Genomic DNA, 23,996 nt, shown 5'->3' with positions numbered 1-23,996 from the left:
GACCTTACGATGTTAGGCGAAGGTCCAACTATGTACTCATGTATGTATGTTTGGTATAAAATAAACGGATACAAATTCTATACAGAAAAACACGACGAAGGTTTGACCACTCAAAATAGAGGAGTGATTGTTGAAGGGTACAACGGGTCAGATATTATGTCATACTACAGAATTTTAACGGATATAATCCAAGTATAATACTTTTTTCATAAACGAGTTGTCTTATTTAAGTGTAAGTGGTTTGATACACATTCTAGGGAACGAGGAGTGCAAGTGGATAAATATGTCTTCGTAAGTATCAATGTAAACCGGATTTTGAAAATCCAAAGCTAGGATCCGTATATATGCGAGTCAAGCAAAACAATTATTCCACCCCCTCATATGACATCATGACCCGATTGAAAATTTGTGACAAAAATAAATCCACGATTTACAATTATCTAGTTAAGATCAATTAGTTAGATTGATGTTTTTTAATTTAATGTTCTTACTTTAATTATTCTCCAATTTATTAATGAGATGTGTTTGCATACAGGATGGATGGTGGTCGCAAACAAACTGTTTGAGGGATTTACGGAAAACACCAAAGAAACTAAACAAGTCATTCCAGAATCTGCTTGCATAGGCATATCACCTTAAGATTCGAGAAGAGTCTTCCACTTCCAGAGACATAGTGTATGATGTTGACCCATTAGTTATTGCTGACCCAACAGGTGGAACACATGAGGAGGAGGATGCTAAAGTGTTTATTGAGAGTACGCTTGTTGATCAGGAGTGTCAAGAGGAGGATCAAGAGGAGGAGGATCATGAGCACCAGTCCACTCAGGACCCATCATCGACATGTAATATTTTTATACATATTTATTATTTCTATTGATTTACACCTAATATTGAATTTATTTTTTTGCAGAATCTTCCATTCGGAAGAGACGGGGGAAGAACAAGAATATCGCTCTATCGAGGAGGCCACAGTGGTCGAAGATTTCTCTAACGAATATCGCTTTATCGAGGAGGCCACTGGGGTCAAAGATTGCTCCGACTTTCAGAGAGGTAGATAGGAGGCCCATCGACAATGGTAGACGCATGTGATTTAGACATTTGGGGATGGTGGTACAGGCCCCTTCACCCATCTCACACCGTCTGTTGAAGTGTAAGGCATTAAGTGTTGACCAATTAGATTCACTTTGGTTTGCTATGACGGTGATAAAATATTATATATTTATCATTCAAAATTTTTGTATAACATTTGAATGTTTTATTTTTTAGGATATGTTCGAGAGTACAGATGGTCCTATTGATCAATATTGAGTGACCAGATTTGCACACTCCAGACAGATATGTGATAGATAGAGCTTTGATTTGAACGGGGATTATATCCGGGTTCATCACAGAGACGAGGCAACGGTACTTGCCAATCCCCCACGAGACTACGATCCAACTGATTGAGAGTTCGTGTGTCGGATCCATTACTTTATAGATAAATTTAAGGTACAGTTTCATAATTGAAATACTATTGATAACACATATTCTAACTTTTTTTATTTCAAATGCATAGAAACATTGGTATCAATATTGAGCACAAGAATAAATTGAAATTCCCGCATCATATGGGAAGTATGCCGTTTTCAGAAGTGGAGAAAGATTTAGTATGTACATTATTTCAAATAAATTAATATAAAGAATGTTATTAATTTCATAAATCATTTATTTCAACAGGCGGGTGAAATAGGATGGCCCCCATTGTCGTTGAAGTTTTCAAGAGGACCTGTACCCCGAAAGCTGCAAAAGAAAACCCCAAACGAGCGTAAGAGAAGATTGTAAGTTAAATGACTTTAATTGAAAATTTCATAAAATTATATATAGCTTATATAAATGAAAATTAATTTCAAATGTGCATGCGGAGATGGAAGAAGTAAGAAGTAAGAAGCGACGAACCAGATATCTCTGATTTTGACTTGACGGAGAAAGTTTTCGGACGTCAAATATATTGGTCAGTGATCGGTATGGGATCCGGCATCTGGCCCACACACTTTCGAGAGGATCGTTGGAGTGGAAACAATTCTCAACGACTCACTGATTGATTGTTGTTGGAGGAGAATGAAAAGCTTAAAGTAGAAGTTAGACAAATGGCATTGACAATGGAGGACATTCAAAGGAAGTATATGGAAAGAGCACAAAGAGAGGCAAAAAGGGGCACAAAAGGAGGCAGAAAGGGCGCAAAGGGAGGCGAAAACGGCGCAAAGGGAGAGGGAAATGGAGGCAGAAAGGGTGAAAAGGAAGAGAGAAATGGTGCAAAGAATGAAGAAATATGAACAAAAAATTAAATTCTTAATGAGGCAGTATCAACACCCCCTAAGTAGTTAGTACATTATAATTGTTTATTGAACAATTGTAAATGTTTTGATTTGGTTGATAACAGGGTTTGGTTTAGAATATTGGAATTATAATGATCTTTTTGTTTATGAATGGTATTGTATATATTATGGTTTGACTGAACAGGTTTTGGTTGCGTAAAAAATAGTTGGCCTATTTGAGCCATTTACAAGGACAATACCGAGAGATAAATAGATAATCTCTCGATTTTCTCTTGGGACAATGTCGAAAGTTATTTGAAAAACTCTCAGTTTTGTTCTAAAAGAAAATCCGAGAGATTATCTATTATCTCTCGGTTTTTTTTACGAGGAAAAACTAATAGATAATAGATAATCTCTCTGTTTTTCTTGCGAGGGAAACCAAGAGTTTTCCAAATAATTTTTTGTTTTTCTCTCTAGTGTCTAAACCGAGAGATTTATGAAATCTCTCGGTAAACACCCAATTAGATTTACCGAAAGCCGCAATACCGACGAATACCGAGAGTTACCCAAACTTTCAGTAATATGACATTACCGATAGATACAGGGCCATTACCGAGAGATTATACTCTCGGTAATGACCATTTTTTACTAGTGATTGATTTGTTCGACTTGTTTTACTTCCTCACTCATCTTTATTAAACTCAAACGAGCTCGTCTTTGGAATCATCCTAAAAAAAATGTAAAATTGTTAGATAATTTTCATTTGTAATTTTAATTTTTATAAATTTAATAAATTATTTAATGTGTAAATTATTATTTAATCGTTTTAATTGTTTAAATGTTATATTGTATTATTTGCAAATTAACTAATTATATATATATATATATATATATATATATATATATATATATATATATATATATATATATATATATATATATATATCCAAATAAAATAAAAGTTATATAATTCAATAGTTTAATTGATAAGAATTGTATTTACAAGATAAAATATTACTGATTTATTTAAGTTGAAATTCACATCAACTTCTTGATATATATATTAAATTATTATGGAAATAAGCACGTCAATTCTTACCTTAGTTATGATTTTGTTTATTTTGCTAGTCAATGTAATATTTTTATCGATATATATATATAAAAGTATGACCTTAAGTTTGATGAGATGTTCAATCGTGACCTAACACGAATTTGAGACAAAATATATAAATTTCTAATTTAGGAAACTCTTTAACGTAAATATTAACAATACTAAAAGTTCAAATTGTGGCCTCAAGTTTACTAAAATATTTAAATTTGAATCTCAGTTTTAAAAGGCAACTTAAATTAAAATTAATATTAATCATCATAATATTAATAACAACAATTTTGTTCAAAGAATTTATAATCCTTCAAAATAATAACAATAATTAATATACAACGATTTCATAGATTAATAATACCAACAATCTTAAAATAAACATAAATATGAACGAGTAAAAGAATATGCTGACTTCCAATAAATTAATCCACGTTTCTACAACAATCACTTATTTTGGTTGGTACAATATATAATAAATTATTGGTGTAGTTTTTGATCAAAATAAAAATTAATGTTGAAATATTTTGAAAAACTTATATTTATCACATTTTTTAATCACAATCTCATATGGGAAAATCTAAAATTAAAATTGATTTATTTTTTATTTAATATAGTATTTAATTTTTTCAGATTATAATCATGTGATTTTAAATTATTTTTGTATTAAAAAGGTGTGGAATTAAGATTAGTTATATGAAATGTAGTTTTCTTAATACTTATAATTTTTTAATTATATTCATATTATTTTCTATAGTATAGAACATCTTATACAAACTAGGAATATTTTCAATAATATTCATATTATTTTCTATAATATAATAAATCTTGTACAAACTAGGAAGATTAAAAACAAAATAAATTTAATAAAAGTATTATAATAATATGTATTTTATGTTTAATTTTTTTAATAAATCATTAACAATATATTAAAGTAAGAAATAAAACACTCTAATTTCACATTTTATTCATTTCGGTAAAACAACACATCTTTCTCTCACATATCTCGTCACATATTTTTTTAATGAAATTTTAACCTCGTGACCTTACACTTTCACTTTGATCAAATAAAAAAACTCAAACATTACCAATCTATTTTTTACCTTCCCTTTAGACCAACAATGCTCAATCGACATCTCATCTAGTGACCTTAAAACACTCATACTGACCAGCCATCTCATTCCACATATATCAACCAATTCAAATTGAACTTCTCATCTCGTTACCTTAATTTTCATTTCGGTCAAACAACTAATCTTCTTGCACATTTTAACCACCAATAGCAATTTTTCAATCGACATTTATCTCTTTACCTTACTTTCACTTTGACTAATCAAAATCATCTCATTCCATATTTATCCACCAATCACAATCGACCTCTATTCTCTTGAAGACCTTACTTTCACTTCATCAAACAACTCAACTTCTCATATATTTTATAATATACAACCCGACATTCTTATCCTCACTTCGGCTAACCATACATCTCATTCCACATTTATTCACCCCAATTGACCTCTTATCTCGTTACCTTACTTTTACTTTTACTAACTAACTAACCATCTCTTTCCACATTTATCCATCAATTCACAATCGACCTCTCATCTTGAGACATTGCTTTCACTTTGTCAAACAACTCATCTCCTAACATATTTTACAATATACAATCCGACCTTCTTTATCCTTAATTCAACTAACCATCCATCTCATTCCACATTTTTCCACCCCAATAATCGACCTCTCATATGTGACCTTACACTTTCACTTCGGTCAAATCAACCATCTCCAACATCACCAATCTCTTTTACTCTTCACTTTGGTCACAAATCCCCAATTGACCTCTTATCTTATGACTCATCTCCTCACATATTTTATAATATATAACATGAATTTTTTTTCCTCACTTTGGATAACTAACCATCTCGTTCCACATTTATCCACACTTTAGTCAACATCTCATATTGTGTGACCTTACACAATTTTATTTTGGTCAAATCAACCATCTCCAACTTTATTAATCTCTTTTATCCTCCCTTTGACTCATCAATCCTCCAATCGACCTCTCATAGCATGACCTTACTTACATCGATTAACCAAAACCATCTCATTCCACATTTTTATCCCACTAATCTCAATCGACCTCTCATTTAGAGGCTTTACTTTCATTTCAGTCAAATAATTTATCTCCTCGCATATTTTACAATAAACAACATGACTTACTTATCCTCATTTCGACTGACCAATCCATCTCTTTTCACATTTATCACCCTATTCGGACATCGCATACCGTGACCTTAAATTTTCACTTTAGTATATTATCAATCTCTTTTACCCTCAGTTTGGTTCACAAATCCCCAATCAACCTCTTATCCATATTTTTATCCACCCCAATTGACCTATAATCTTGTGACCTTACACTTTCACTTCGGTTAATCAACAAACAACAAATCATCTCCTTCCATATCGTGAATGTCACTTACCCAACCACCAATTTCATCGCATATTTTAACCACCCATCTCAATCGACCTCTAATTTTATGAATGTCATTTACGCACTCACCAATTTCATCGCAAATTTTAACCAATATCATTCGCATCCAATTATCTCCTCATTTTGATAAACCAACGTTTTTATTTAACATATTAATCATTAATATTTTTTAATAGTTTAAAAATTGTGCATAACGTGATTTGAATCATGGTCTTTTATTATGTAACATTACCACTTCAACTATTAGGCCACTTAAAATTGATGATTTATATTTATAATTTTGTGTGTATATATAATTTATATGATTAACAATTAAAAAAATACTTATATATATATATATAATATTTATATTTTTTAAATATTTAATAAATATTTATTATTTAAATTTTATTTTATTTTAAAAATTATTAATTTTTTCACTAAGGTTTATTATATATATATATATATATATTATATATATATATATATGAATTATTATTATACTATTGATGATGTTGATTTTTTTTTTAAAATAAATTTTAAATTATTAATTTTATTTATTTATATTTATTATTGAAATAAAAAAAAATCAATTTCTTTCCTAATTAACTGAACTATATTTTTCACTATTAAGGTTTATTATATATATATATATATTAATGAATTATTATTATTATTATTATTATGCTATTAATGTTTATTTTTTAATATTGTTTAAATAAATTTTGACGATTCTTTACTAACGACCTCTTATATCTTGATAAACTACATCCCAATAAAATCATTAATGATTTGATAAAGATATATGTAATATGCATACTAGACGATACATGTGTTAGTGAAATAAAATCATACCTATATTTGTTTCTTATCACATGGCAATCAATATTAATGTGCTTTGTCCGTTCATGAAAAAATTAGTTTAGCGTAATTTGAATTGTTGCTTTGTTATCATAATGAAATGTAATTTCCAGTGTAATCTGGATTTTGAAATTTGACATCAAATATGTTATCACTGCAATTCAGACACTATTGAATCCAAGCTACGATATTCGACTTCAGTATAAGAACAGAAAACGGTTTGTTGTTTCTTCATTTTTTCAAGCAATTAGCGAATTCTCGAGGTATACACAATAACCTGTTATTGATTTCTTTAAATCCAAACAAGATCCTCAATCACTATCACAGAAATCAAACAACTTAAGATTATTTTTTTAAGAATAAAATACTCTCAAAGAAGGAGTTCCTTTCAAATATCTAACCACATGTATAGCAGCATTAAAATGATTTTTAAAAGTTTTTTATGAACTAACTTAATTGTTGAATACAATAGGCAATGTCAGGTCTTGTGAAGTTCAAATAAAGTAATCTATCAACCAGTCTTCTATACTAGTTTACATCACATAAATCATCATTTATAGGATCACTTATCAACTTCACTCCCTTTTTCATAGACATTGCAGATGAATTTGAAACAATTAATCTTAAATTAGACACAAGATCAATGACATATTTCCTTTGATTCATTATATGTCTTCTTCTTTATGAATAATTTCTAATCCTAAGAAAAACTTAGCATTACCAAGATCCTTAATGGAGTATTTAGATTCAACTATGGATTTAATGTGTTTAATGTCCAGCAATTAATTACCAGCTAACAAAATATCATCAACATAAAATAATAAACAAGTAATTTGATCTCCTATCCTTTCAATAAACAGACATTGATCCTTCTGAGATTGCAAAAAATAATATTTGAAAGTAATTTAGAGATTTTAAAATGTCATTGTCTATAGGATTGTTTTAGTCCATATAAACTCTTATTGATCTTGCATACTTTATTTAGAAATTCACATTTTAAACCTTCTGGTATAGACATTTTTCGCAACAAGTGCAAAACTTTGATGAAAATCAATTTCATCAATTTGATTGTAACTTTTGGCCACCAAACGTGCTTTACATTTATCTATACTACAATTTGCATGCAATTTTATTTTAAAAATTCATCGACATCCAATGGACTTTTTACCTTTCGGTAATTGTGTAAATATCCAAGTGTTTTTTTATTTAAAGCATTTAGTTCGAGATGCATTGCTTCGACCCAATCTAAATTTAACATAGCTTGTTTATATGAAATTGGATCATGGGTTTGATCAATATTTTCTAAAAAATATGTATATATAGAATCATTAAAATTAGTTGAAAAATAAAAAGTTAAAGGAGTAAACTTTTCTTACCATTTTTAATAATATCAGTTTGATTTATGAAATTTTTCATCCAAGATGATGTAGGTAAAATTCTAGAGCTTTTTTTACAAAGTTTTCTTCATTATTCAAATGTGGCAGAGAGTTTTCATTTTAATTATCAACTAAAATTTCAAGTAAAAAATTCTTAACTTGAGATTCAGCAAAAGATTCAGGCATAACATCACTTTCATATTTTTCTATACTTATATCTTCAAGTTCATCATGTAAAAAAGACGGAACATTTACTAATTTAACTTTAGAACAATCTGATGAATTTTCATTAGTCATGAATGTAATATATCCTCATGAAAAAACACATCCCTATAAACAGATATAATTCTAGTTTCTAATTCATATACGTTATATCATTTCTAATTCATAGGATATTTAGTGAATACAATTTATTCTTTTATTTGCAAATTTTTATTTTTGTGGAATTATATTTGTATTGTAACATAAACATCCAAAAAAATTTAAGAAAATATAATTTGGATTAGTTTTATTAAGCATAAAAAATGGGGTTTTTCAATCAAACATTTTCATAGGCATTCGGTTAATTAAATATGTACCAATAAGTAATGAATATGGCCAAAATTTAGAAGGCATGTATGAATCAAACATAATTGACCTAACTACTTGAATTAGATGTATATGTTTTCTTTCCACAACTCCATTTTGTTGTGGAGTATATGCACAACTTGATGAATCATTCCTAGATATTTAAACAAATTAGAACATCTATTGTTTATGAATTCAGTTCCATTATCTGTTCTAATTATATTAACTGCAGACTCATAAAGATTTTTGACAAAAACAAAAACAAAACTTGAAGTTTTTTCAAAAACAATTTTTTTTATCAGGAATCAAGTAAATCCATTTACATCTAGAGAAATCATCAAAAATAGTTGGCATATATAAACAATTTAAAACTGAATCTTCTCTATAAGGACCTCACAAATCCACATTAATAAATTCAAATATTTTGTTAGTTTTAGTTGTGTTATTCATGAAAAGTAATCTGTGTGATTTAGACAATGAACATGTATAACAATATTTATTTATATGAAAAGAATTTTGATAAACTCTTTTAATGACTTCATTTTAGGGATGTTCAAATCTTTATGAAGAATTTTAGAATCAACAATTGAATTGTTTATATTCTGAATAAAAAAATTATTATCAGAAACATTATTTTCAGAATCTAAAAGAAAGAAATCATAAACATACAAATTCCCAATCTTCTTTCCAATTTCAACAATTAATGAAAGTTTATGGTCCTGCGAAAAACACGGTGTTTCTGAAAAAAAAATGCAACCTGCTTTGTTATCATCAATAAGTCTAGCAGTTGAAATTAGATTAAATTTAAAATATGGAGCATAAAGAATCTCATTAAGTATCAATTTATCATAAATTATAACTGATCATATTTTAATTATGGATTTGCATGATCCATATCTGCAAGGTACGTTAGTCTAAGGATTTCTAACTTTTTAATGTCTTTCATTAATTCTTATTATTGCATACATGACATAAAGCTCTTGAGTCTAATAACCAGTCATTTCTACTTTTTTTTAGAATTGTTACTATTCATGTTAAATTCAAAAAACGTGAAAGAACAAGAGATTGGTTTAGAACACTTACATGTAGTTGTGCCACTTGAAGATGCTCCAGGCATTCCTTTTACATCTCTCATGCTCTTCAAAAACTCCTTGTATATCCTATACTCCTCAAGCGTTGCATCTGCATGTTCATTTTATAGTTATCGTTTGATCTTTCTTTTGATTATTTTCACCTGTTAGGATAACCAACTATCTTGAAACAACTTTCCTTGAGGTGACATTTTCTTCCACAATGAAGACACACCACATTCTTGGACTTAGACATGTCCGAACTGTTATGCCTCCTATCATTTCTCTCCCTTTCCTACATAGAATTGTCTTGGTTAACATTTCTCAAGTAGTTCTTCTTTTCAACATTCTGTAACATAGTGAATGCCTTATACACAGCAGGTCATGGTTCTTGCATCAAAATTTGATCATTAATGTATTCATATTTTTCGTTAAGTCCCATTAAAAATTGTAACAACTTATTTTCCTCATCATCTTGCACCATCTCTTGTTCAAGAAAACATCCATCACAATTTGTCTTAGATTCTTTACATCTACATCTCCTAAGTGATTTTAAACTCATCATTTCATCCCAAAGAAATTTGTATACCTTAGAATAGTATTCTTCAAGATCATTTCCCTCCTTGTTACATGATGATGATGTCTTTCTAAAAATAGTATATCTTCGGACCGTTGTTCCCTTCATATATAAATTTCATTTTCAGCCACAGATCACAACTAGTCTTGGTCGATAGAAACCTCATTTGAAGCCTTACATTGATCGTATTCATCATCCATGCTCTGACCATGGAGTCAACGATTCCCCACTGTCTTCCGTCTTTAGGATCCACTAGCCTCGGAAAGGATTCATCAATAAAGTTGATCTTAATTTTTGTTGATAATGCGAGTTAGACGCTAAGGCACCACCCATAGTATGTTTCTCTAGTAAGAACTATCGTCGTAAGTATAAGTCCTGGATGATAAGTATAAGTCCTGGATGATCCACCGAATTAATCACAAGAGGATCACTGGAAGATTCGAATGAGGAAAAGAGTGAGAGATATGCCATGTAGAAGTATCGATAGGGTTACTTGATTCTTCAACAATATTCACTATTTTGGTGTTTGCTTCTCCGATAAACTTCAACGTTGGAACAATTCTTGCTCTGATACCATGTGGATTTTTTTTATTCCCCAAATCTAGTAAAAAAATTATATTTGAAGAGATTTGAACACATAACCAAATAAAAGTTATAAGTTTTTATCTTAAACTGCTATACTAATTCAACATTTTATGTTTAAAAATTTATAAGTTTTTATCTTAAACTGCTATACTAATTCAACATTTTATGTTTAAAAATACACTAAATTTAACTATCTTTTTTTTTATTTTTATTTTTTTTTTAAATTTACTGTCTAAAGGAGTGGACTACCATATCCTGCTGGACTTACCAAGGACCAGAACTTAGAGCTTTTGTTGACATTTCTTCTACCAAATATCTCAAGTTGACCGTTTAATATTGAATGACTTGGTCGATCGGGGTCTTATTATTTTATCTTTCCGCAAATGATTGTGACGTTGGACATTATTAATATATAAATCTAATGGTTGACCAAAATAAATCAATGATTTATTTACTTTGTAAATCAAAAGATTTAAATAAGTAGCTGTAAATTTAATTACATATAGACTAGTTTACATTGTCTTGGTCGTTATTCCAGAAGAACATATAATATTAATTAATATTGTAAGGTTGCTTTCAGTTATCCTAGATATTTTTATTCCGTTCATAGTGACTAAATATATATGGTCTTTTCTAGAACAATATTTTGTACCAGTTATGAAAAAATGGTATCATAATTAATCTGGTCCCAACTTTAGAAATTTATAATCAAATCAAGTTGTATATATATTAAGACCCATTTATACTGAATTAAAATTTATATTTTTAACTATACTCCTTGAAAATCGCAACTATTTAATATTGGTCAACCTTTGTTATAAATAAGGTTAAAGGGTTGAATTTAATCGATTTCAATCCACCAGATTCATCTAAATTGCAAAACATTTAATCATACGTGAAGTTTAACGAGTTCATCTTTAAACCCTTATAATTTTATGATTATTAACAAAGTTAACCAGATCAATTGATATAAATTCTTATAATTTAAATTTTTACTATTTTAAAATATTATTTTGATTTTACCAAAACTGAATCTATACAAAATAATTATAAGAATATTTAGTAATATTTTAGTTGAATACTACATAAATATAGACAACACGTTTATTAGTTATTGGAACCCATCCTTACTTTTAGCAACAAAAGACGACACGTTTGTTTAACATTAATAGATTCAACTTCTACACTTCCATTATATATTTGGATAATAAGGGGATACTTGAAATACTATTATTTGATTTTAAATTGTATAAATATATAATAAAATATAATTTATTTGTTTTTTAAACAAATGAATATTTTATACTTTGTTCGTGATTTGAATGATGATGATGATGAATGGAAAAATATTAGTTATTAATAAGATCATTTAAAACATTGACTAAATTACTTTTTGTTTTTAATTTTATGTGTTCCCAAGTAAAATTTGAATATAATCATTCTAAAAGGTTATTTTAATTTATTTTTTTTAAGAAACAAATTCTAATTTAATAAAAAATAGTAAAATTAGGATCAAGACATTTGAAATTGTTGTATGAATCATTTACCTTAAAAAAGAAACTCAATTTTTTTTTACTTTTCTTTATGTCACTCAATTTGTTAATTATTTTTTTTAATATTTAAATACAAAATAATTAAATTAATTAAAATTCTAAATAACCTATTTTTATTTTTTATTTTATCAACAAATATTTTCTAAAAATCACAACATTCAAGCATATTTTTGGTAGGAATGTTTTAGACATAAATAACCTTACAACTTAAGGTTAAATAAAACCCTATATTTTAATAAATGAATAAACAATGAGTCAAACACTAACTTAACCACTAAACCCACTCCTTAAAACAAAAACATTAATTGAAGCATAACTCAATAAATACAAATATCTATTTCAAATTAACATTTTTTTTTTTGAAATTTGTAAACTAAAATGACCCATAATAGTAATCCTCATTTCAAGTTAAAGTATTACAAATAGAAACCAAATAATAATTTTATTTAAAAAACCAAATCTCATTAATTTTAATTTTAATTTTAATTAAGATTTTTTGAATTAAAGTGAGTGGGATGTCAGTTAAAGTCTAGTTAACTTAACAAAAATGAAAATCTCTTGTAAATATTAAAAAAAAAAAAAAAATTGAGAAAAAGGAAAATTGAGAAGGCGTCCACGTGAAGAAATCAATTTTGTAATATAAATATGAACGTTTGTCTCTCTTGCAAGTTTTGATAAATTCAACCGCTCTCTCTCTCTATATCGCTTCTTGAAGAAGAACAGGAGGATTCAGGATCATCGGTTATATCCATTTTTTCCCGTGAAAAGATTTCAAAGGTACATTCTTTTTTTACTTAAATTTCTCATCATCTCTCTCCCGTGAAGCTAACTAATCAAACCCTTCATTGAAATTCGTTGTTTTTCTTCAAGAATAAGCTAGTTAGGTTTAAAGATGCTTGGAGAAGCCATCACAAGAGGGCTCCTGTATGTAAACCCATCTCTGTTTCTCTCTGTTTTTGTCTTTCTAGGAATTTTCTTGAATCATTTGAATATGGGTATGCAGGATGGTGCTAGGATATGCTTATCCGGCGCTTGAATGCTTCAAAGCCATGGAGAAGAAGAAATCTGACATTGAAGAACTCCGATTTTGGTGCCAATATTGGTAATCACTTCTTGAAGAAGAAGAAGAAACTTCTCTCTCTCTGTTTCTATCTAAATTTGTCTTTTTCTATTATTAATATTATCTATTCAATATAAGTTTCTTGATTAATTCATGTCAACTCTATTATTTATTTCCCAAAATTCCATCTAAAACATAGAGTAGATCAGAAAATATTCTCTTTTAAATAGGATGATGATATTTGATCTAATTCTATAAACAAATAATTGCAGGGTAATTGTGGCCGTTTTAACAATCTTGGAGAGATTTGGAGATGCTTTCATTTCATGGTAAATATTAATTGATTTTCTTTTTAATTATTTCAATTAAATGTGATTTATTTTTTGATAATGTTTCAAAACATAACTTAATTAGATTAATTAGAGTTATATTAATAAAGTTATCTACGAAGTCCAAACCCATATCTAACTCCATAAAATGTTTCAAATATGATTTGGTATGATCACCCATTCCTAAGGCCACCCAATCTAGTTTGAAAAAAAATATATATATTTACAAGATTTGAACATGGGTTTATTAAAACCTTTAGTAATCAGTTAACAACCTATACTATTCTTGTAGGGTACCCTAATGGTAGGGTTGGTACTAAGTTATACCTATTCATTAACTCTTCTCTTATTTATTCTTGACAAGGTTGCCTATGTATGGTGAACTCAAACTTGCACTGGTCATTTACTTATGGTATCCAAAAACCAAGGTTTGCCCTCATCACAAACACTTATTTTTATTAGTGTATACTATATATATATATCTAGTTCAGCTTATGAACCAAATTCAAGAATCGGGTACATCTAAAACGTGTATTTGACAGGGAAGTGGCTACATTTACGAGAATATATTGCAGCCATATGTTTCTAGACACGAACTAGACTTTGACCATAATTTGCGGGTACTCAGAGCCAAAGTTTGGGATTTAGCCATTTATTATTGGCACAACAGCACTGAGTTGGGTCAAGCTGCAACCTCCCAAATCCTGCAACGGTTGACTTCTCAACAACCTGAAAAACCCGACAAATCCAAGAAGAAATGATAGATATTTATAATAATAATAATACTCAAAGACCTTGTTTTCTCAAAAGAAAGTCAATTCATGATTTTGTACAGTTTCTAATACCAACATGATCATCATTAGTTGAAGTTTTTTCAGTTCTATAGCACTTTAGCAGCTATTCCAATGACTTGATTTTGGAAACATCTTTGTATTTTGATTCGAATCCGAGGTTCATTATGTAGGGGCCAAACCAAGTTCAGATACACCTCCTTTTCAAACTAATCTCATCCAGATTCAGCAGAGATCAAAATCTCCAATCCAGCAACAGTAATGGTCAAAAACCACATTTGATTGGCAAATAGCCAACAAAGAAACACTTTTTAACAATGTTATCCAATCAAAGACAAACTGACCGTTCAAATCTCCCACTAATCTATCATCAACAGTAGAACCATGATCATGATATTGCAATTATGTCAACAAAACCAGATCAATACTTTAAAACAATTTATGAATTCAGTATTCATATCAAATCACATGAACACCACAAAGAAATCTGTAATTCATATGATTTCTTCATTATAAATTTACACCTTTCAGGTTTTGAAAACAGCAGAATTTGCTATTTCAAGCATATGGAATGAAAAAAATAAAACCATAGCTTTTATAATCACAAGTTTATGAATGAATGAGAAAACCCTTTTTCCATTTTAATGGATAGGTAGTACATACATAAAGAGGTGGCCGTTCTGCCTTATCTCCAGAGGCGAATGGCTCGAAGTAGGTGTCTGAATGCTCGGCTTAGAATCGACGCCATCGATTGCAGGCAGCCTATAATGTCGCCGGAGATTCCGTCCCTGAGAAATTGGAGAAAATGGCGGCCGTCGGAGTTCTCTTCGGCAGACATAGGTTGAAGGTAGGCCCAAGCTGCCTGTTTGACAAGTGGGTTACGGATAGTGATGTCATATGCGGACAGATTTCCTCCTCCGCCGCCGCCTGGTCTAGGAGAAGGGGCGGCTGTGGTGGGGGACTGAACAGAGACAGAGGGGAGAATGTCCTTAAGTGAGGTATAACCACCACCACCACCACCCAGTGGCTTGGTCGTCGATATAAATTTGAAATCGACGGCGGGGAACGATTCCGATGACGTTGAACAGTTTGGGTTTGGAGGAACGACAATGGCCGATTTAAAAATTGAGTTCCGGCGGCGGGGAGGTGGCTTTGATGGCGCCGTTTCTGAGGATGATGATTCCATATCAATATGAATCTTCCTTCAAGGGCAAAGAAGAAGGGAGAATTTGCAATCGTTCGTTGGAGATTGGCGATCGATCGATCGATTATCAACAGATTCAGCAAAATCCGTGCTATCTGTCTATCGCTTTATACTTCTCTCTCTATCTTTCTTTTTTTTCTCTCCGTGAGAAAGAAACCGGACGGAAATAAGGCCGCGTCTCGTAGGCCCAACAAATCCTTTGTTAATACACTTTTTAGTGTTCTTTTGTAACTTTCCAAAATCCAAATTGGTCTGCTCTTTTAATTTTATCTTTTTCTTTAAAGTCTTTCATAATCTATTTATTGAATATATATTAACGCATGAGGCATATTGAATCACCACTAGAATGATAATGGGTCCTCTTAATATTGAACTATTCCTCTCGAGCTTGATTTCTATTTTACTATCTAATCTTGGTTATCATCCCCGATTCTTTGGTTACTCAATTTTTTGGATATATCGGTACCCTGTTATCTAATTAAATACCTACTTATATACTTATAGAGATTTAAAAGAAAGAAATTTAATTTTAGAAATGGTGAAAAAATATAATATATCCAATTACTTATTTACTTAGTAGATGTGAAAATTTTTAAAAATAATTTGAAAATGAAAAGTAACGACTCATTAAAAGTGAATAATTTTATTGAAGATATTAAAAAATAAATAAAGTTGAGGTGGAGCATGCATATTATAAACAAAATAAATTATATATTGATTGTGGAGTGAAAAGTCACAGTAAATTCTAGTAAAAAAATAATAATATTAATATATTCGGTTATCGGGTTTAAATTTCATACACTCTTCATCTCTGAACCCGAACTTGATCGGATACCTTTTTCTATCTCATATATGACCCCAAATCCGATTTTAAATATCATAACTCAACCATCGGATACCTACATTTATTGAGTAAACCGTATTCATTGTCCTCCCTAATTAAAATGCATTATTGATTATAAACATGTTCTTAAATTTATTGATTTACCATTATAAGAACTTAGGTCCTTTTTTTTATCAATTAAGCTTCAATATTTGAGTTAATTTGTTTAAAGTGTAACAACTTCTTGATGCAAGTTCAAAATACATAATGATATTCAAATATAGATGTGATTTTTTAATCTCTAATTCCTATATTTACTTGTCCGGAGAACTCCAAACAACCTGAGCCGATGAATATAATTTTTACAAAAACATAGTTTGGATTATATTAACATAATTTAAACCATTTTATGCATTTTGACTAATTTAATTTCATTTTTATATTTTAATTTGTTTAAGATAATTTTGAAAGATTAACATAATATTAATAGATTTAAACATATTTTGACTCATTAAAACAATGTTTTAACTAGTGAATATATTTTGTTATATTTAAACAATATTTAATATTTTGACTAATTTACAAAATTATTGAAAATATTTTAGAGATGTACCTACCTACTAAATTAATATGGTCAGTTGGTCACTATACCGTTCCAAAAGGTGGATGGATAAATTGATAATGGCACCATTCTTGGAGTCTAGTAATTGGACTGTTGACTAATATAGAATATGAAAAACAAATAGAGAAAGGGTAATTAGAAGTAACTCGAGTGCCCACCATTGTTGAATAGAAACAAACCTAGATTTGGTCCTCTAGTTTTATACTTATCATATATCCGTTGAACTAACTTGTAGTCTAGATTGAAAAAATATTGATTCTCATTTAAAATTATAAATAAATCAATTTTGTTACTCCACGAAGGTAGCTCAGTGGTAAGAGTCGGTTTAAGAGACCAAAATGTCAGCGATGAACCATGACTATAGGATGTCATTTTAGTTCTCTTTTAATTATTTTAAAAAAAAAAATTTGACTTTGTTATAAATTTAAAATGAAAAATTATATAATATTTTTATTTTGAAAGTGTTAAGTTGAAATGAAAGTCAATCTTTAGTTTCCTTAAAAAAAAAGTTAATGAGATTTTGAATTTAAATATATATATATATATATATATATATATATATATATATATATTGGATGGATATGAAAAGAATGATTAACTAAAAAAGATATTTGATAGTATCTCTAACAAATTTATGGACCATTAGGTAGGAAACAATATTTGAGGTTTTGCAAAGATAAGATAAAGTGCATATAAAAATATTCCTATAAAAATAATCACAAAATTATATTCAATTTATTTAGTTTTTTTTGGGAAGGTTGGAATTTGTTGAGCATTCTATAGGGTAAAAATTATTTTATATGAGAATTCAATTTATTTTACGCTTTTTGAAAAGTTTGAGTTAAAAAGTTGTAGGCAGCCAACCGCTGGGTTCGATTTGTTTATTAAAATATATATTTAAAGAGTAATTAATTATAAATATAATTAATTTTTATTGGTCATAAAATTTCATAATTTACTTTTTCTCAATTTAAAAAAAAGACTGGGATTGAATCATTGAAATAACAATTTTAATTCAAATTAAATTTAATGTAGGACCAATTTAAAGAGTTGTCACTCTATTAAAATTAAAATTTATTTTACGTGTATAAACGTAATTTAATTAGATATTCTTATTGAGTTCGATGTTTTGTGATATTTGAAAAAAAAATAACCTTTATACTCGTTAAAAACAATCTCTATTTTACAAAATTTTGGTTTTTTATTTAGTAAATTGAATCTTACATTTTATTTGTCCAATAATTTTTCATAATTTAGGCAATTATTTAAATTTAATATTTCAAAATTTAAAATATTAAATCAACATTAATATCTACAATTAGGGTCGAAAATTTTAAAAAACCATATTTGAAAATATAAATTAAAGGTGTTAGAATTTAAAAATAAATCCAAACATATTATTTTAAAAATATTTTATAAAATTATTCTAATCATATTTTTAAATCGTTTTTTATTTTTTTAGATTTTTGAAAATAGTTCAAGGCCTTAAATGTCAAAAACAAACGAGCCCTAATCTAGCTATTCGAGTCCGGAATTGGGTCGAACAAGCGGGTTTGGGCATGATTTGGCTAGGGTCAACGGTGCTGGTTCCCCGTCAACGTTGAGGTAATTCCTTGATCGCGCCCAAAATTTCTTGGTTAGGAAGATGTCTAGTCTTCTCGGTTGAAAACCATGCTAGACTGAATTTTTTGGTCGAAACGAGGCTTGTCTGATTTTCTCGATTGAAAACCATGTCAGGCTGAATTTTCTCGGTCGGATACAAGTCGGATACAAAGAGGCTTGCTCGATCATCTTCTTTATTGGATAGAAGAAGGATGAATGTCATTTTCATTTTTTTTTTTAATTTTGTTTGGAGTGCTCCAACTCCCAACTCATTAGTTGAAAACGATTATAGTATCATTTATAACTGAGTGATGATCAAATCCCATTCAATCAATCAAAGTCTGGATTTGAAATTAAATTTCTATAACAAAAATGGAATTTCATGTTTCAAGTCTTGGATTGATAAACAAAGCTTACAAAATGCTCCATAATGATTGTTTTGATCAATTTTAACCATAAAACTATAATTAACAGTAATATTGAACCAATTCAAAAATTAAAAATTTAAGTTTTTTTTTTTGAAATTCTTAATTTTATACAAACATGTTTTAAACTTATTGAGATTGGTTTAAAATTAAACCTAAAATTATGTACAAATACTCTAGAGGCTTTTAGAGTCATTATTCACGAGTTAGGGTTTAAGATAAAAAATCCAATTTTAAAAAAATAAGTTTGAAATTGAGATTTTCTAATTTAGCCTGATTTATTTAGTTTTACTCCCACATATACACCTTAAGATCATTTCCAAACAAAGAAATCAAATAGTATAATTAAGCCATGTTGAAGACCACTAGAACTAAAATATAAAAATTTCAAGTTTTTTCATGACATGAATTACAACATGAATAAAAGATTACAATGAGTTAGCTAAACTTTTGTCAAAACTTTTAGATAAACCATAACTGAGTTTTAAAACATTGTTCAATATTTTAAAAAAACAATTTAGAAGTTTTGAAAATTTTAATGGCGGATTTTTGATTGAGGTTGATTCGTGTACTGAGACTTGGTTCTTTCTCTTCGTCTTGTCCGGGGAAGCTATTTATAGTCATTGAAAGTCGGTTGGTTGATCAAGTAAATCGAATTCGGGACAAAAATCATTAATGATTTTTCACTTGTCCGATTGATTCTTATCCACTTAGGTAATGATTTGACCTAAGTGGATAGGCGAAATGATCACCAAGTTAGGGTGATCATTTAGTTTTTTTGAATTTTGTTTGTTTGGCTAATAATTTGCGAAAGTTCTTCTCATTCAGGCAACACGAGGAAGAAGACGACCTAAGGCAAGATACAATGTTATTTGGTTCTTCTGAATTTGAGCGTTGAGCGGGTATTGAAACAACGTCGTTTTGAACTTATGCGTTTACGCCTGGACATTTTGTGTGTCGGGCGTTGGCCTGCCATCTACTGATCTGCTGAGGCGTTACAGCGCCTCATTGTTTCCGTTGTAGCAGGCGACGCAGTGGGCTAACGACTATTTGATGAGGACCGGATGACCATATGATGGTTGTCTGACATGTTGCATCATTTTCTGTTGGTTTAGGTTACACTATATCACAATTCCTTTTAGTTCTTATGAAGTTGTTTGAATTTGATTATTTCTTTCATTTTTGTTGTCTATTATTTTTATCTGCAAAATACACCAATTTAGTTTATTGATATAAAATTTATATTTGGTCTATTTTTTATTTATTTATTTATGTATTTTAGAGTTTTATTTTTAAATATGTTGGGATTTAAATAATTATAAAATTTGTCTAAAATAATTATTTTATTTAATTAAATCTTAAGTTTAATTATTTTATATTTTAATAAATACAATTATTTATCTAAAATATTTATTTTATTTATATTTAATTATTTTAAATATATGAATACAATCCTTTATCTAAAATAATTATTTTTATTAGTAATTTAATTGATAGAATATTATTAAAAGACTTAAAATTTATTAAAATTTTACTAAATTCGGTATGTAAAATTTGAATGTCATATACTTTAATTTCTTTACAGATATTAGTACTCACTTATAAATAACATATAATTTTATTAATTTATTTTCTTTTAAACTAATAAACTAACATGAATCACACTCATAATTTCTGCTCAGATCTTGTCATTTGGGCTACTGAGTGAATTTAAATAATTATGATATAAAAAATAAATTGAGTTTAATTATAAGTTAATATATATATATATATATAATATATTTAAGAAGAATTATGAGAATCTCTAAAGCTTACCCGCTGAAGCTTTACAAAACAATAAAATATAAAATGTAATATCGTGTAATCTTACAAATATAATATAAAAAAAAACTTATAAATCTCTTTTTTATCATCTTTGTTAAATTTTGTTTGATAATTTGAATTTTTGTATAAAATAACGAAAACATTCTCTCTTTTTTTTTTTTTAATTACATACAGTGGATCCTAAATCTGCTATATTTGTATGTGTAACTACACATATAATTTTTTATTTTACCATAGCTTCAATTTTTATATTTGGAGAAATCATAAAATTGCAATAAATTTGAATATAATAAATTTATAATTTTAAAATGAGAACCATTGAATAGAATTTTAAATAATAACAAATATTTAATATTTTAACATTTTCTAAGATAACATATTGAATAACTAGTTCATTTTTTTATATTATGTTTTATTGTTGTGATTAAACATTTTAATATTAAAAAATAGTTAAGATAAATATAAATAATTTTTTTTTTATTAAAAAATATTAAAGTACTCTAATATTTTAATATTAATCAATACTTTCTAAAAGTTAATTTAAAAACATTAAAAATAAAATAAAATAAAATGAAACTAGAAACCTAGTTTCTACTACTTATCCACAGACAGACAGGTCCGCCCAATCTGTAGTCCTCAGTTCAGTTCATAGATAACACCGAGAATTCGCAAAGCTGCTGGATTCGGACCGGAGAATCCTCCGAGCTTTGCTCCAATGGCATACGCATCTCCTTCATCTGCTCTTCTTACTTCCTCAAACTCTAGGGCTACCAATTCACTCACATTCTTCACTCCCAAACCCATCATCTCATCCTCACAGGCCATTTCCCTTCCCACCTCCTTCAATGGCCTTCGTGGACCATTGAAATCTCACCCCCCTCGCTCCATCTCTTCTCCAACCTCTCAATCCAGACGCAGCTTCGTCGTCAGGGCTTCTGTAAGTTGTTTATATAACATTGGAACTCATATAAGATGGATTTGAAATGTCTATTATCTGAATTTTGAATCTGTTTTCATTCACAGTCTGAACTTCCTCTTGTTGGAAACTCAGCACCAGACTTTGTGGCAGAGGCTGTTTTCGACCAGGAGTTCATCAATGTAAAAATATTATTCAATTGTTTATATTTCAGTCATTTAACCCTAACCCTAGTTAAGAATGTTTCAATTGTAGTTTCAACTTCTTACATGAGATGTTATGTGTTTTATCTTACATTCAGGTTAAACTATCAGAGTACATTGGAAAGAAATATGTTATTCTCTTTTTCTACCCATTGGACTTCACATTTGTTTGCCCCACAGGTGGAATTCTCATCAGAAATGAATTTGTTTTAAGTTTTATAATTGATTGTTTTGAAAATGTTAACCTTGGGTATTGCAATTAACCCTATGTATTATCAGAGATTATTGCTTTCAGTGACCGATACGCAGAATTTGAGAAGTTGAACACCGAAGTAATTGGTGTTTCCATTGACAGTGTGGTAAGCTTTCATCAAGTGTATTCCAGTTTCAGATCAAAATCAATCATTTTAGTGAAAGAAGATAGCTTCAAACTTGAAATTATAGAATTTATGGAAAGTTAAGGATTAGGTATTCTGTTCCTTATTTTCTGAATTTGGGTTAGACTAGTTTCAATTTTCAAATGTGGTTTATTTGGATCCATACATGGATGAGAAATATGACAGAATAAGTGTATTCAAATCAAGCCAATTGGTTTTTTCATGTAGACAATCATATAGCAATGTCAGTGATGGTAATTTTGTAATCAAGATACATGGTTTTACATACGCAGTTCTCTCATCTTGCGTGGGTGCAAACCGACAGAAAATCTGGTGGGCTTGGTGATCTAAACTACCCACTTGTTTCTGACGTTACCAAATCCATTGCAAAATCTTATGGCGTTTTGATTCCAGACCAGGTGAAAATCTATTTTCAACTCTTGTTACATTCTTCATTCTTACATCTTCTTACAGACAATGCAATCCAAGTCTATTGTATTGATGATTTTGGTTTGGTATATAATGCTGCTATTCAGGGGATAGCATTGAGAGGACTTTTCATTATCGATAAAGAGGGAGTAATCCAACATTCAACTATTAACAATCTTGCTATTGGAAGGAGCGTGGATGAGACATTGAGAACTCTTCAGGTAGTTTATGTCGACAATATTTGAATATTTTAATTTAAACTATATAATTATATTTTCTAGTAATTGCTGAAATGAACCCGACCCATTGGGTTCATTTGAAAACATCATTTCTTTCATATTTTGGAAACTAAACTTATTAAAAACACATATTATAAAATTTATTGACAGTTTCTCATCCAGTCCAAACCAATATTGTGTATTTTGTGTAGGCTTTGCAATACGTGCAGGAGAATCCAGATGAGGTTTGCCCTGCAGGATGGAAGCCCGGGGACAAGTCAATGAAGCCAGACCCAAAGCTCAGTAAGGATTATTTTGCGGCAATTTGAAAAATTAAGGTAAAGAAATAGAGAGAGCTCAAGCATTTCTAGAACATTCCCATAAGGTCATTCTTGAGCTGTCTTTTTTTCTTTTTCAATTTCAATTGTTTTAGTGATTTCTTAAATACTTTTGAGGTTTGAGTGTTGGAGATTAAACAATAAAAGAGGCTTTGTCAAATATCATTGTTGCATTTAAAAACAAGGTTTCATTCTTGACAAATCTTTCGTGATTAATTAATCCAATTTGAAAATACTTTCCGGAGTTTGATATGAGAGTTGGTCCGAGAAAATGTTAACAAATTTATTAATATATATTTAATTAAGTTATATTTTAGAATATTATTTGATCTGATTGCTTCAAAGTGTTTTCAAATTAGTCACTAATAGTATTGTTAAGGTTG

At 29.0% G+C, this 23,996-nt stretch overlaps 3 protein-coding genes across 4 annotated transcripts; 2 read left to right on the top strand and 1 right to left on the bottom strand.

The window, feature by feature from the left end:
• The first annotated feature begins 13,131 nt into the window (after positions 1–13,131).
• On the top strand, positions 13,132–14,722 carry LOC124922203 (HVA22-like protein i). 2 transcript variants are annotated; one of them, XM_047462936.1, is made up of 6 exons: positions 13,132–13,229; positions 13,323–13,376; positions 13,456–13,554; positions 13,785–13,841; positions 14,206–14,269; positions 14,384–14,722. In XM_047462936.1, exons 2-6 carry the CDS (start codon positions 13,345–13,347, stop codon positions 14,600–14,602), a joined length of 471 nt encoding a protein of 156 aa, XP_047318892.1. In that variant the 5' UTR covers positions 13,132–13,229; positions 13,323–13,344; the 3' UTR covers positions 14,603–14,722. The 2 variants fall into 2 exon arrangements, with proteins under 2 accessions (XP_047318892.1, XP_047318893.1); XM_047462937.1 differs by having other exon boundaries at positions 13,135–13,229; positions 13,326–13,376.
• LOC124922202 lies at positions 14,449–15,979 on the bottom strand. Its single transcript, XM_047462934.1, has 2 exons — positions 15,296–15,979; positions 14,449–14,570 (listed from the first exon to the last, which is right to left on the bottom strand). The coding sequence occupies exon 1, from the start codon at positions 15,816–15,818 to the stop codon at positions 15,318–15,320; it is 501 nt and encodes a 166-aa protein (XP_047318890.1). The 5' UTR covers positions 15,819–15,979; the 3' UTR covers positions 14,449–14,570; positions 15,296–15,317.
• Positions 15,980–21,749: 5,770 nt separating this feature from the next.
• On the top strand, positions 21,750–23,773 carry LOC124919271 (2-Cys peroxiredoxin BAS1, chloroplastic-like). Its single transcript, XM_047459475.1, has 7 exons — positions 21,750–22,069; positions 22,156–22,230; positions 22,350–22,431; positions 22,531–22,610; positions 22,922–23,047; positions 23,165–23,278; positions 23,488–23,773. Exons 1-7 carry the CDS (start codon positions 21,848–21,850, stop codon positions 23,602–23,604), a joined length of 816 nt encoding a protein of 271 aa, XP_047315431.1. The 5' UTR covers positions 21,750–21,847; the 3' UTR covers positions 23,605–23,773.
• The last annotated feature ends 223 nt before the right edge of the window (positions 23,774–23,996 follow it).

The sequence above is a fragment of the Impatiens glandulifera genome, chromosome 1, assembly GCF_907164915.1.
Source record: "Impatiens glandulifera chromosome 1, dImpGla2.1, whole genome shotgun sequence".
Lineage (NCBI taxonomy): Eukaryota > Viridiplantae > Streptophyta > Magnoliopsida > Ericales > Balsaminaceae > Impatiens > Impatiens glandulifera.
The sequence above is the reverse complement of the archived record's forward strand: the minus strand, read 5'-3'. Positions and strand labels throughout refer to the sequence as shown.

What these genes read in the sequence shown, in the direction of transcription:
- LOC124919271 (XM_047459475.1), top strand. Translation starts at nt 21,848, where the DNA reads ATGGCATACGCATCTCCTTCATCTGCTCTTCTTACTTCCTCAAACTCT. An exon ending in CACATTTGTTTGCCCCACAG is followed by an intron (nt 22,432 to 22,530) that starts GTGGAATTCTCA and finishes ATGTATTATCAG; the next exon opens with AGATTATTGCTTTCAGTGAC. An exon ending in GCGTTTTGATTCCAGACCAG is followed by an intron (nt 23,048 to 23,164) that starts GTGAAAATCTAT and finishes GCTGCTATTCAG; the next exon opens with GGGATAGCATTGAGAGGACT.
- LOC124922203 (XM_047462936.1), top strand. Translation starts at nt 13,345, where the DNA reads ATGCTTGGAGAAGCCATCACAAGAGGGCTCCT. An exon ending in GCCATCACAAGAGGGCTCCT is followed by an intron (nt 13,377 to 13,455) that starts GTATGTAAACCC and finishes ATGGGTATGCAG; the next exon opens with GATGGTGCTAGGATATGCTT. An exon ending in CGATTTTGGTGCCAATATTG is followed by an intron (nt 13,555 to 13,784) that starts GTAATCACTTCT and finishes AAATAATTGCAG; the next exon opens with GGTAATTGTGGCCGTTTTAA.
- LOC124922202 (XM_047462934.1), bottom strand. Translation starts at nt 15,818, where the DNA reads ATGGAATCATCATCCTCAGAAACGGCGCCATCAAAGCCACCTCCCCGC.